General features: G+C 42.2%; 1 protein-coding gene across 1 annotated transcript in view; it reads left to right on the forward strand.

Moving 5' to 3' along the window:
- The first annotated feature begins 2,931 nt into the window (after positions 1 to 2,931).
- The window catches only part of LOC115319632 (A disintegrin and metalloproteinase with thrombospondin motifs adt-1-like), a 45,753-nt gene continuing 33,457 nt past the window's right edge, over positions 2,932 to 15,227 (forward strand). Inside the window, exons 1-3 of the mRNA XM_029979677.2 lie at positions 2,932 to 2,992; positions 9,327 to 9,499; positions 14,862 to 14,954. Of these exons, the coding sequence (XP_029835537.2) occupies positions 2,932 to 2,992; positions 9,327 to 9,499; positions 14,862 to 14,954 (327 nt within the window). The remainder of the gene's footprint in view (positions 2,993 to 9,326; positions 9,500 to 14,861; positions 14,955 to 15,227) is intronic.

The raw sequence follows: 15,227 nt of genomic DNA on the forward strand, positions 1-15,227 counted from the left end.
AATTTCAGTAAATGGTTGATAGTCCACCAGTGTGTGTCTTTTTTTCTCCACTCCTTGGTTTTTTTCCCTCTACGTTCAGTTGGAAACCTTCAGAATTAAAGATTACTGATGCGCAAGCTACGGTGGCGACGCTATCTTGCGACGTGGGGAATGATTTCACTAGCCTTTCGTATATAAAAAGTGTTGGTACAGTGCATTCACTTTTCATTCGTCAATCATTTGTATAGTGCAGTGGGCAATCGTTGCAGGTGATACCAGAGCTTCGCTGGTCAACCACCTTCAGAGCGTGGACTGTTTTTTATTCACCAGCTGTTTTTTTAGAAACTAGCAATAACGTTCAAAGAGTATATGCAAAACTTCAATATGAGAATAAATGATAGCCAATCAGCACAGCAATGTGCCGTATCGCCAACACATTTCGAACAAAAATATTGGTTAGCGTGAATTTATATTTATGCTTACTGAACTACGAACCAGTCGTAATTTCAAATGTGTCATAAAAAAACGGTGTGTAATCACGGTTTATTTTCAAAAAAATCTTACGCATGACCGAACATGGCGAGAAACAAAGTAAAGGTATTGGAAGAGGAAAATTAATATTATTTTGACGTTTACTTTCTTTCATAAAGCTGAATTTACTTTGATGGCAGTAACACTATATTACGAAAGCTACGCTTAGATTATCAGTACTGACATCGACAACATTATTGTGGGCGCTGCCATTTTGATGCTAAGTGCAAGACAACGTTACTACAACAGCTGGGTTGGGAAACTGCCATAAAGTCTGCTTTGAAAAAGTTACTCCGATCCGTACTCAGAACCGAACTAATGGCGATCGCAGCCCCGCCATTTCTCAAGCAGCTACCCCTCCGGCAACTGCACGGTTGCACGTATTGGTTCAGATCGAGTCGCGCAAGGGGCGGTAGTGCCATCTCGCAGTGCCGTTTCGCAGTAGTTATATATATCAACATTCACATTTTGACTCGCGGCTAAAGGTCGGCGCTGTTATCGTATTTAGTTTGGTCTCGGTTAACGCGAGCGGTTCGCGTTTAAATTACGAGATTCCCAACTGAGTGTTTTGTTTTGACGTTGGTGCACAGAGAGGTGAATAGACCCTTTTAGCAATGCCGTGCAGTGTAGCGGCGCCAATTCCAAACTATGCGCTATCGCTGAGAGCGGTCACGTGCGTCGCGTTTCCAGATAATAGATAATATTACAAAGATCGAAAGATAATGTTACAAAATATACGAGGCTATAGGCTGAAGCTGTTCAGTCAGGCTGGCTACCTCTCGATCGCTGCTAGTAGCCGCCACTTCCTGATGCAACAAGTTGATCAAGGTACACTGTAAACGAGCTCAATTTCCCGAAGACATATTTTTCACGCGGTTCGGGTCTTCAAAAATATTGTGAAAAAAAATCGCGAATATAAATTACTCTATAGCAAGTAATACCAAGCGTACTCCTCCAAAGTCGCAAAACATTGTGCCCGCCAAATATTCACGCAACCGACACTCCTTCGATTTTGTGAAATATGGAGGCCGCGAAAATAAAGTCAAGAGTATTTGCTTTTATATTTCTTGAAAGACCTAAGAGGGGAGAACGTCGTCTCAAAAGACTGCCACTGCCGTCGAAGCCATCGTTTTCTATATTGCTGCTGCTGAAGACGCGATATGGAACGCGATCGTGCAAACGATGGCGTGACAAGCAATTCGATTGTCGATGTAAACCGCATTGCGAACGCAGACGCGAAAGCGATTCCATCGACAATGTGGACAGCGTCGCCAATTAAAATACGAAAACCTAATCAATCGCCGATGCAAAAACAAAGCCCTCGAAAACAAAGTCGTCGTTTTTGCGAACGTACTGGCACGTAACTATTAGTCAGAAACTTAAACTGCACCTTCGGTTTTGGTCGCCCGTCTTGAGGGCGCCGTAGTTGTCATTTACTGTATCCGTAGTTTATACCGATTTGAAACGTGAACCAAGCTCCTGTGCCACGATAGCGAATCACGACCTGCGGCAGTGATGCTCGCGATCGCAGGCGCGTACCCCATAAGGGCAGTGCCTCGCCCGATCATGGTGGCCAGTTGCACTTGCGAGCGCCCTCGAGGCAGCGGCTCATTGTTGCCAAGAGCGATTTCGGACAGGGTCTACTGAAGCTTCTTACGATTCCGAATTGCGACTTCCTGGGTTTTAGATGCAGTGTCAGAGTGCTCAGGCGATACCATTTTTCACATTTCCTAAGTGCTTTAATATTTCCAGAGGAAGGAAAATCGTTTCTTGCGATTTCAGATAAAGACTATGATAACTGGCATCAATGTTTCTAAGCACGAATAAGGTTAAAGTGAAGCTATCCTGAAGTGTCAATTATTTAGTCTATTTAGCCATAGTGGTGCCTCAGCGTGAAACCAATTATCTCAGCAAGCGTCAAAGAAATGGCGTTATTCCGTGTACATTTCATACACAAGGCGACCAGGAAATTTTCAACAAGTGCCAGCATGACCTATAAAAAACACAGAAATTAAAAACTTTTTTATTAATATTCCTTTTGATCGTTGGAAGTCCTATCTGTTTGACTCTTTACCTCTAGAGTCACCCCGACCTTTCATGCAGAGCTTCTGAACAGAGTGTTTACAGTGCGAAAACTACCAACGTAAGAATAAGGAATGACGCAAAAAAAGTCTGAAAACATTCCGTCACGCAAAAAGGTCCGCTAATAATTATCACGAAAGTTCTGAGGTTATAAGCCGCTCTCGAGCTTTCGGAAATGTCACTGCACACATCCGTATCCTGTTGAATCACAAATAACACCCTCGCGAGAGCCACTTTATGAACAATTGGAAGCTGGCGTCACTACGCTAAGCGTGGTTACGCAACGGCCAGTCCCCGTCTTTAAAAAGAAGTTTCGGGTAACGTGAGGCGTCAGAAGAGATGTCTGCATTTCTAGCTTCAGTGCTTATCTGTGCCATGGTGGCGGAGGGCCTTCGGGCAGGTAAGTTATAAATGGGACATTTATAAAAGTAATCTTAGCGTGTGCCTGTTGAAAGTACACTAACCGTTTCAGTAAGATTCAATAACGTTTTGTAGTCTTTGTGTAGCACTGCTTTAAGTAAACTTAACAGAAACTATCGAACAATCTCCACACCAGATACATGAAGAGACGAGAAAGAATAAGCGGGAAAGGATGTTCAAGAAGCAAGAGACACTCACTGACTCAACGAGATTCGGCGATTTGGTCATGCAGAACCACAAGAACCATTTCAATATAATGTAGATATTGGAAGTGAATAATGCAGAATTGAGGCCTTTATAAAGCTGTTCGTGAGAGCAACGCAGATAAGTTACACAAAATGTATATCAAACTTCGTTAATCTGCATCCAAATACTCTCAAAGGAACATGAGTGTCAAGTATTTTATATTAATCTATCTATATCGCTCAAAAACTATTATTGTAAGGGTTACACCAAATAAATATACGCCACACAAAAAATGTAGATGTAGATTTCACAAATAAGCATAACAAAATTAAAGACACTATATATAACAAGAATCTTGCAAAACTGAGAACATATTAGGGTGCATTGAGTATTATACATCTGAGATGATTTGGGTTGTGTATAGTAGAAAAGAACAAAAGAGCGGTCAAAAGCATCATTTGCAGGACGTAATCTTTCACACCTTCTTCCCGTGATTGTTTTATTGTGAAGTAAAGTGTGGTGCCTTTATATTTATCGTTATGAATGCCGATTTGAATTATTAGAATTAGCATACAAATTTAAGAGATTAATTTTGTGCTTTGATATAAAAAAAATTCTGGCCAATTTGGTACGTAATGTGGTAATAAAATACATTTTGGCCAAACGAAACAAGTATGCGGGTGTGGGTGGGTGCGAGAGGCCGGAACAGGAATATTTTGTTTCACTTCTACCGTAAAATTCCGAGAGATGCCCCACCCCGGAAAGATAGCCCACCCCTATTTTTGGTTTGATTAGCTATTTTTTTAAACACCGAAAGATACCTCCAGACTCCTAATAGCAGTAGTATTGGGGTCAATGATGACCTCGGCGTAAATGCGGCTAGTTAGCTATGGCGGAATACAAGCGAACGTTGCTAGTTGGGAAGTACAGTTAACTTTGCTTCGTTGCCCCTCGCCACCATAACAAGCTTGAAAGGAACATGACCTAAAAATAGTAATTTTTTTTAAATTTTCTTTATTGTACACCGAAAGTTAGGCCACTCCATATTTTCACCTGATTTGCTCTTGATGTTAGTTGGGTTATCTCGGTATTTTACGTACTGCCCGTGACGGTTCGAAAGTGCGCGGTGGCGTTTGGACGACACACCAGTACACCGATCGCCGTAGCGACCGATGAAGTGACATCACGGCGGTTCTCCAGGCGACGAATCACGATATGTGTGATGTCACGAGCGATGGCCAACGGAAATCAAATGGAAGTGGTGGCAAAGGGGAGGGGGAGTGGGGGGGGGGGGGGTTAGTCAAGAGGGCTGTTTGATGCGCTGGTTGCGGCGAAAAAAAAAACGCGCAGGTGTAGACACTACGTGCGGAAGAAGGTAAAGAAGCCTTTTGGTGGCATTTTTAGGTACATCAAGGATGATCCTACAACAAAACCGACTGTTCCTTAGCCTCCGTTTGCATTTTTGTATGGTTTCCAAGAAGTGAAGAGCCCCACCTCCCTATACGCATACACGACTCGATCCCATCCGGGTGCTCCGGGCCGCCGAATCTTGAAATATTTCCCACTCTCATTGTGGTGAGCGGAAAACGAAACACGTTATCTGGGACGTCACTCCATTCCAAAAAGATATACATGCTATGGTTCACGCACCCGCTTGCACTCGCATTCATGTTTTTGATTGTCGATCGCCCTTTATGCCCTTTATCACGTCGCAAATTACTCCTTATTAATCTTCGCTCGGCTTCATGAATTGCCAGGATTCCATACAGATAATTATCTTACAACTATGGAAAAAATATCTGTCATCTGCTCCCAGAGAACCTAATACATTGTACTTTAGGCTCGGGCATAGCCTCCTTTATACTCACAAAGCCTGGCAGTTCGACGACGGAGCCATAGACGACGGTCGCAGATTTAGAGCCCGAGGATCTGGTAGCACAGAGCATTAAAGAGCCATTTGTCGGGGAATTTGGACGTCAACGCTTAGCTTTCGCAGCGGCGCGCGAGGAACCAAAACACACTTGTTTGCTCGGGAGAGCGTTGTTTGGGCGTCTCACCGCAGCGGGGCGCCGGTCATGTGGCTCTATTCTCATCCGCTGTATGCCGCTCCACCTTTTTTTCATTCCGGCGGCCGATTCTCGTGGCGACCTGTCAGGCTTCGTCAGTATTTAGAAGGCTATGTTTCGGGTAATGCGAAGGGAGAAAGAGAAACAGAGAAACACATATGAGGCGATGAATTTCTTAAGACATAACAGTGACCATGATCATAAAAGCATGCATTACAATACCGCGAAATTCGGTCGATAAAGCTTTTTTTTTGTGTTTAGCATTGAGTATCTGGAGCTATGCTTGTCTAACATGAGAGAGACCTGAACGATATGCGCGGAAATAATAAAAAAAAACAACGCACAAGTCAACTGAAAAGTTTGACGCGAGGTCTGCTTGTACTACAGAATACACCACAAGACATAAAAAGATACCTGCTTGACAATGTGCACTTTGGGCAGTACATGTACGTCGCAAAGGGTAAATGGTGTGTACATAAAACGATCGCTACGTCCACACGCGGACGTTTGATTTTATATAAGGGAAGATTAACATCATAACTGCAATGTTGCACATTATTTGGCCCTAATATATTAAAAACAAATGTGCTTTATGCGTTAGCCACGAAAAAACCTGCAAGTTGTGTGATAGTTAGCCATGCAAACTTTTTTTGTGGGGAAAATAAAATTTTTTAAGCGAAAAGCTCATCGAATGCGAAGTCTTTCAAACTGTCAATAAAACAGCAGAAAAAGTATAGGTTAAAGCCACCCAATGGGGTGGCTATAAAGCACCCCTTAAACTTTTGAAAGTAAAAATTTTAATACGCGACGAAATTATTTACACACTTTTCTCTGTGCCCATATTAATCTCCCATTCTTACACCACTAAATATTTATGCCTAATACCTTATTTTAAAAAGAGATTTGCAAATGTTTTAATACAAGTTAATGCTTGACCTTTTCACAAATGCGGATGAGGACGCAGAAAAGCGAACAGTGAACGGTTCTTCTAAAACGCATACCACATTCGACGTACGTACCGTTACCGAAGTTAGCTGCCATTATTTATTCTGGAGAATAGAGAGTAGTTAACTTTCCCGTGTGTACGGAAGCAAATTTCAAGATGTAACGCTCTATGGACCGTGCATTTGGTTGGTGGAAGAAATGTGCACCCGGTTTTCAGGTGGCTACAAAAGTTGGTTTACAATAAATGCCATCGAGATCGTAAATAAAATTGCAATGTTGAAATTAGAAAGCTCGATTTCATGTTGCTGCTGGATTTTGAACAATACTCATAACTCTAAAGTGCAAAAAAAAAGTTTTTTACGTGATTTTTAGTTACTCTCAGTTCAAAAAAGATAAAATCTGCAAAATATCTTTTCTTTTTTTTTTTTTTTTGCACTTGGGGCAATTTTTATTGCGTGCACTAACCCCCTCCTTTGTTTCGGATATCGGCCGCAGGGACGAGCCACTTCCGATCCACGCTTGGATAGGTGGTAGCTCGTCGCTTCTCTCCTACACAACCTTTCCGCTAGATGGAGTTGTTCTTCATGGGCTGTAAAGGAAAGAGTAAAAAGACGCGGGAGAAAAAATGCAGAAGGAACCAACCCTTGATAGCTACATGGCAAGAGACATTGATTTTAGAAAGAAGGGAATAATTGATAATCCTAGAGGCTGTGCGTTAGTATTGGAGGCTAGACCACAGATATCTGAGAATTAGCAATCATAATATAAAATACAAGGAGCTGGATAGAACAGCCACTACAGTGAAAAAGAAATAAAAACGCCTAAGCTTGTTATCATAAAATGTAAATGACTCGAGCACCCAATGACATCGCGCAATCAAGACCACTATTTTATTTCGGGACCTGGGATTTCAAGAGGAACGTAAAGCAAAGCATATCCAAGGAAGTAGAACAAAGGTAAAGGATGATTTGAGGAATTGTGATCAGAATACAGATAGGAATAGATCTATACTCTGTGTAAAATTGTTTAACACTACTTAACGCAACGCCAGTTATGAAATTTGGCTAGCTGGGGCCAATCACCAGTCAACCAAAGGGGAACGGCCTCCACGCATTAATTTGTTCATCTATTTCAATACACAGTTGGACGTGATGTACTGCTCGAAATACTTGTGACGTCGCTAGTGACGTCAAAGCGGGTTCGCCATAGGCCTTGTTCAAATGTTATGCCGCATCATAGCTGAGATAAAGGTTCTTCAGTTAGGAGACAAAACTCAGTTCGCGGAGTGGTTGACTTTAGCCACGGCGTAACATCAGCTGAATTCGTCCTGGGCACTAAGAAATATTTGAATATGGGTTCAGCACTTTTTTTTTGCTCAACTTTGACACAAGAAAAGCAAAAATGGCGTACGGGACTGAAAAGAGACGAAAATGAACAAATGAAAAGGTCACGCCGTTTCCAGAATGCTGCCTGAAAAAAACATGTTCAAATTCCTCTCTACCGCAATCATTGTTGTGTCCCCCCCGCGCCCGAGAAAATGGCCAACCTTATAATAGTTTCAGAAGTATTACACTATATTTTAGAAAAGGAGTGTCATTTGCTTTTGGGGGTCATCAATTCCCCGTTTCGGAAAAAGAATATTTCTACATGGTTCGTAGTGAAGCTCTGCAAATTGGGTGTTTTTGATTGCTTTCATCATATAATTGCATAATCTGTCGAAATGGCGTCGATAATATTAATTGCTGCTAGGGTGTCCAAAATTTTAAAAAAGAAGCATTTCGGAAGCGCTTTAAAATGAGTCGTTCTAGAGGCAAAAAAAAATCATGAGTCGTCTGTGAATATATAACGTGATTCCTTCCCTATTCAAGCTTTCAACTTCCTCCGTGTTTGATATTTGCACCGCGAAAAATGCACGTGTATATATTTTTTCTATAAGTGCTTCAGCTGTCACGTCGACAGAATCAACTAAACTTGTTCCTTTCTTTTTTTACGTTTTCTCCCTCCCGATCAATTTAAAACTTTTGACATTTTCAAGAGACGCTTGCGCAGCGCGAGATCATGGCCACCATTGCTGACCTTCTCTTGTCTTTCTGAGATGCCGAGCTACTCAAGCGGGCGTTCACGAGCCCCCATAAAGGTCTGTGCTAGGGGGAAGGACACAGTAGAACATAAAATGACACTGACCTGCCCTTCTCTGGTAATGACCGATTGCCGTGAACGTAATAAAACAAAACAAAATCTGAAGGTTGTTTAAATGCTGTCAATTCTTTAGCGTAAGAAGTGCTTAGCCGATGTTGCTGAAATTCGATTTTTTTTAATACTGGCACACTATACACATTATTGGTGCTGCCTCTGCTGGAGCGCTGCTATGCATCATCCTCTCCCCCTCAAGAATACTTAATGGGGAAATCGGAAAGTGTGCAGCTCGGCGCATCGCGTAAAATCTGTGCGTGGCCACCGCGAGCGGCCAACAGGTCTTTCCCCGCAGGGTCGAAAGCTCTTGGCGGTGCCTAGAGCAGAGAAAACGCATCGTGCGAATCAGTGTGCTGTGCGAACTGCTTTGCGGATCTTTTTCGGGAACTCGCCAGTTGGCCTTTCTGTGCCTCAGCAGAAGGTCGCGATAGCCTGAGCTTCTCCGCGTGGCAGGACTGCGCGACGCAGGTAATCTCTTCTGCCTCGTGCCACTGGAGACATCCTGCCCATACCGTTGCTGCCGCAACCCTCTGCCGAGATCGCGCGAGGAGTCCCGGGAACTTCGCGCAGCATTGGCGACTCAAATGTCATCGGGCGTGTTGACATAATCCGAAATTTTATCAATCCGTCCCTTTCACCTTTCCCACTCAAATCTTAACAATCAATTTGAGTTTTTGCTTTAGCATCGTTTTAATTGGACTCGCAGCGTACACGACTGCAGGCTAGCAGGCACACTAGCGTAAGGATTTTTTCATATCTGCTTTGCCTGGCACACTGCAGTGTGCACACCTGTTTCGTGCCCATATATCACTTAATTCCTTATTCACTTAGTTAATCACTGTTAAAAAAAACTGAAGGGGAAACATTGCAGTTATTCACGTGGACTTTCGCAAAAGGATTCTTTTCTTCTCATCCGAAACGCAGGACCTTCTGCGGAATATGTTGCTTACCCAAGACTTCTCGAAGCAAGAGGAATGAATGGAACAAAGCTACTTCACATCAATGAGAAAATTACTCTGCATTTGGAGAAGAGCTCTGTACTCGCTGAAAATCTAGTTGTATCGACAATTAATGGCAACGAGCAAGTGGATACTTTGGTAAGTATCTTTGCTATTCTGAAGTACAACTTTCTGTTTATTTTGCTACTTATAACGGTCTAACTCCATGATTAAACCAAGCTTTGTAGCTAATTAAGTTTTATTAGCAACCACTTTATGGTGTGATGCCGAATTGTGTTACGCATCTCTAGCATATTCGAACTCGGGGTGAAAAAAGATAGTGTAATACTTATATTTCCAGATTGCAGGACGTACCAAGTGGATAACAGTATATATGTCTTGAAGCGGGGTGGATTTATAGGTTATGCTTAGGGAGAGGGGGGGGGGGTCTGCTAAGAGATGACGTCACGGGCAAAGCGTTGCCGAAATCTCTTTTGTTGACCTAATATTGACGATGTCATGAAATATAAACATTTCTTTCTAGAAAAAGCAGGAGCATGTCCTTTTTCCGTTACAAAAACGTTGATCCAAACCCTCAAACCTTCCCAAGCCATGAAGCATACATGCATTGAATGGCTCGCGAAAACCTTTTTTATGTTTTGTGCTTGTCAATATTGATGTTTTATGTACCTTATATAATTAAGTATTAGCATATAAAATGATCCTATGCATTATTTATTTTTCCTGCTTTCCACTTTTATATTGACTACAGGAGCCCGATTCTGATATCTAAACTTGAACTCATCTCCGACATTAATTAATTAATTCATACTTCAATTTATGGATGCTTTTTATGGTATATAAATATCTTCGCACATTAAGGTTATGAGCTGCTACAATAAATTTGCGAAATTCTACCGTTTCTTTTGTTGTCCAGGAAAAAACATCAACTAAAACTAAACATCAAAAATAACTTGACAGAAATATATACAAATGAAAGAAACGAAAGCATAAAATTGAAGCGAAAAAATTTCAAAAATACAATTGTGACAAACTCAGGTATTTTTCGACTATGAATACCACTGTGAAATGTCAATGGTGTGAGGCCCCACAGGAGTGGAAAACTATGCTTAGAATTTTCGGAAATATTTAGTGTATAATCATAATGGCATCACTGTTAATTTTAGAACGAATTTTGTAATTACAGGCAATTTTATCAGCATTTTTGCACCAGTTAGCGCTTATCCCTACTGACAATAGCCCTTAGTCTTCATGAGTTATGGGACCATCTCAGCCCTAAAAACCCCATCTGCCCTTCAGACTCTCGAGCCCCTCCGGCCGTTTAAGCCTCTAGCCCGTCAGACCTTCCAGACCTTTAGCCTTTGAGGCCCATTCAGTCTTTAAACCCTTTAGACGCCCAAATGATTGGGGACCATAAACCAACAAAGCAGCTGTAAACAACGTTCTTGGAGGTTTATTTTACATATTTAGTTTTACATGCCTGTTGAATCTCAGAAGAATGACAAAAACTATGAGTACTCAAACCTAGGCAAAGTAGCTGTAGACGAAATTCATCTCACAAAATATTTGCAACAAAGTTCTCAGAAGCAAGAAAAATAATTTTCGAGTTACTGACAATGTTGCTGGTATGCGCAGTAGTTCAATCCTTAAAACCGAGCAGATGCACTACACACATGCACGCACAGGCGCGCGCGCCCAGACATTTACACAGACTCATATATACCGACGAGTCACGCGATATTTCCCACAAATACGTTAAAACTGTTATGATCAGCCGCGTGCTTTCCCGGGAAAGATTCCAACAGACCCCACATGTCTCTCCCAAAACTATGACGGACCCCAGGCCCTTCAGACAATCTTGAGGAGTACGTCAACACATATCTCACAAAACCGTACTGAATCCCTCAGACCTATTAACATTTTCTGGAAGGTAAGAGAAGAACCTTCAGAAGTACTGATGTGCCCCATATACGATTTTTGTTATTCAGATGCCTTTCCCGGTCGCCTATTTTTCGTGGTTTACTATTCTTGAGCATGTGCTTTTCCGGGCACTTTGATATTTTTCGTAAATATCATTTAACCAAAGGGCACCCTTCAAAAATTTGGAATGGTTTCGTTGACTCACCATCAGCGAGAAAGATGTCAAGGTTTGGTATATTTCGCCATTATGGTCGGTGTTATGCTAGCTCTTGTGATCGGCAAGTCAGTGTAGCGTAGATGAACTTCTAGAATGTCCGACCGCTTGATAGAACTTGTTGAACCACCTTGTAAAGGTCAATTCGTTACACAGAAGCATCGTCTTTCTATCTCTCTCTTCTTTTTTTAGTTCGCCACACGTTTGAAGGCTATCACTTCGCACCGATCACCATATAGTAGCCTCATCTTGTTACTAACAGCTTAAGCAACGTAGGATGGGGCTTATTGTGTTCACGTTTCTTGTTCACGGGATTCGTTCTTGTGCGTTCTTATTGTCAAGGAGAGCAATCTCACTGACTGCAAAGTGGAAGTGACATGATCAATTTTCACCACGCTCTGCGTTCAAACTTTCAGTGACTAACCATCCCGCGCGGTTATTTCTTACGCAAACGATGGCGCGTCTATTTAAACAGGTCTGTGCCTTGACAACAAAAGTTCGCGCGCATAGTTGACAGGGGCAGCTGTTAGTGGCCCGTCTCGGGTTTCGAGACGGTGTGAGCGTAAACAAAAAGTTTTCCCTCAAATTTGGCGGGAAGGTTGATGTCACGTGACCTTGCGTGACGGGACCTACTAAAAATGCAGGGTTCCCACTAAATTTAGCGGAATTTCTATGTCTCGTGGCTTATGCACCAAGTCATTTTCCCTACTTAATTTGGCGAAACATTTATGTCACATGACCCGACGTCACCGGACCTACACACAAATTCATACTTCCCGCTAAGTTTAGCAGAAACATTTACGTCACCTGACTTAACTCAGTTTCCCCGCTAAATTATGTGGAAAACATATCACGGCCTAAAATCAATTATTCATCAACAGCGTATCAACGTTAAATCAACGCAACGCCTTTTCAATATCAGATCACTGCATGACGCAAGATCGACGCAATCTCATTCGATCGCCATCGTCATATTCTCGAATAAGCTGCACAGCTGACGTTGTCACACGAATCACGACGCGTGACCGTCGGGCAAGTTTACATCTTTCTGCCGCCTGTCGGTTAATGCTAAGTGAATTCGACACAGCGCACGAAAAACAAAGCAAAAGTAGAAGGAGATACACAGGCAAGCTCCTAATCTCAAGTGAATTTTTTTATTCGAAAGAAACACCGAAGCATACAACAGCCTTGCACGCCATCATCGTAAATTCATCAAGTGTTTAGATAATATGTTTCTGTGTTATGCAAAGTGACCGATGTTTGGTTTACACATTGCCTAGTCACACCCCCTCCCTTTTTTTTTCGTGTAGGCCTCTTCGATTTCTCTAGTCATCTGATCTGTCCCATTCCAGCACTTGTGGCGTGGTGAAAGGGCTGGCATTAACAATCTGCAAAATGAAGCGAAAAGTGCACGCCCCCCCCCCCCCCCCCCCCCCCGCTTTCGGCGGCAGAGACGGAGCATGCTAACGCAAACTTTCATTTATACATCGGCCCTTTTAACCAACGTACACCTTGCCGCATGTCAGCGGAATTTCATGCACGACGTCCGCCGCACATTCCACATATTCGTTCCTATGTTTGATTGAGCAAATCTACAGGGATTAACATTTGTAGGCAACTCTTGGGCACATTTGCGCGAATTTGTTAGGCGCATCCTACGCTATCCTGTATGATACAATGATTCTGTACTGGGCATACCCTTGGCAACGACATCAGTTTGGCAAGAGCTAGGGTTCAACCAACATTGCAATAAATGTTTAGCATAAAATGAAGAAATGGGCTTCAAGGCATATCACAAGAACACTGAAAGCGCGAGGGGTCAGTGACAAGAAAGCGTCCCGTTCGTCTTCGTTCTGGTCCTTGTTTTCTGGCACATTACTATAGGGTGACCATATTGCTCAATGTAGCAAACGGCACATCCCGGGGGGTTGCCCTCTGAGATTTTGTAGTGTTGCCAACTGAGTTTCTACATGCAGGCAATATTCAATACCTCAAAAAATATTCCTACATACCCTTCTTTACGCGAGAAAAAGTGTTTGTGAACAAGAACAGTTCTAAATGTTTCTCTCTGGGTAAATATGTTAAAGTACCTATGGGTATTTTTGTAATATATACTTCTAACCAGTAGGCATAGTTTAGGTTTGCTTCAACTCGCTTGGTGCCAATTTCGAAACTATGCAGTCCTGCAAAAAAGGAACATGATTTTTTGCTGAGACAAAAATACGGGACGGCAGAAGCGTTCCCCAAAAACGGGACTGTCCCGGCCAAAACGAGACGTCTGGTCATCCTAAATAATTATTACGTGAATTGGTTACTCTACAGTTGTATTTAGGTTAGTATATCACAATTACTAGTACAATATCGCGAACGTGTATTTTTCAATGTTTTAGCTTACCTGGGGGCTCCTTGCACCAAGACCTAGCAACAACGACCCTTCCTAGCATGAACACTCATCCCATTTTTGTAGCGTCTTAGCGCCAAGTGAAGGAAGTTGGTAATTTAATCCGCCTTTTACCAAAATACCTACTTTTGATCATTATTGCAAAAAAAAGCGTGAGCTGTAAGAATCAACAAAACTACTGTGTTTGCGTGGATGTGTGTGTGCGTGTGTGTGTGGGTGTTGTTTTTGTCGTTGTTTTGTTGTTGTCGTTTCTGTTCTTTTTCTATTTAATGGGGTGGGGTGGGGGGGGGGGCGGAAAGAAGGATTGAGTGGCGTCCAAGCACAAAGCTGGGAGTTGAGGTGCAACCAAAAAGTTACGAGACTGCTTTTGTAGCGTAAGAAGAGAGGGCAGCATGGTGATGCGCGCGTAGCAGTCGGATGCAGGGACCTTTTTGCCTCATTATGCCAAAGGGTGTTTTGCTGGAGCCATTCCGAGCCGATCTATGTTTACCACATATACGAGCACAACGGCGATTAAACCACAGACTGCAAACTACAGCGAGAGAGGACCTCAATTCTGCGTTAAACTCGGCAAATATAAAACAGAAACCTTTCAAATGATTCAACAAGCTTATGTCAGCAAGCACTGAATTCTGCTATGCATTTTATATAGCGCTCGCGCTTCAAAAATGGTAGAACATCGCTGGAACACGAGGAGAGGTAGGGCGACCTTCTCCGAAATTTCATTGTCTTCTATCGATATTCATTCTGTGAGTGCTCATTTCTTGTTGACAAACCTGAATTAGTACGACGCATTTGCAAGTTGGTATAGCAAACGTTTATGTTCAAATTAAATCATATTTTTGCGTTGTTTAGTTTGGACGTAGTAAAGTGTTTAAAACAAGCTTATATAGGAGATAACTGTGATGTTTAAATGAGTTCGTCTTGTGATATCTTGATGTCTGTTTCTTACTGTCGTTTTTCAGGTAGATGGAAGGGAAGTGGAAAAGGACATTTACCGTGATCAAAGTCAGATGGCAGCGGTATCTGTCACAGAGATAGACGGATCTGTGGAAGTGGTAAGGACAGCACATTATGGCACTTGTGAGGTTCCTTCTATAAATTGGGATTCTTGAAGTTTATGCAATACGTCGAAGTAAGTTGTATAATTAAAACAGTCATAAAGTTAGGCTTCCGAATATTATATAACGCTTTATTAGAGTTGCATTAACTTAAGTTGATGTTTTTTTTTTGTTTTTTTTTTTGTTCTATACTAAACTTGAGTTTGCGTAGAAGCTGTACTTTTTCATTCTTCTACAGGGTGCTTTCGAGCACTATTCAGATGTAAAAAC

Source organism: Ixodes scapularis, unplaced genomic scaffold (genome assembly GCF_016920785.2).
Source record: "Ixodes scapularis isolate PalLabHiFi unplaced genomic scaffold, ASM1692078v2 PGA_scaffold4__175_contigs__length_147842914, whole genome shotgun sequence".
Taxonomy (NCBI): Eukaryota; Metazoa; Arthropoda; class Arachnida; order Ixodida; family Ixodidae; genus Ixodes; species Ixodes scapularis.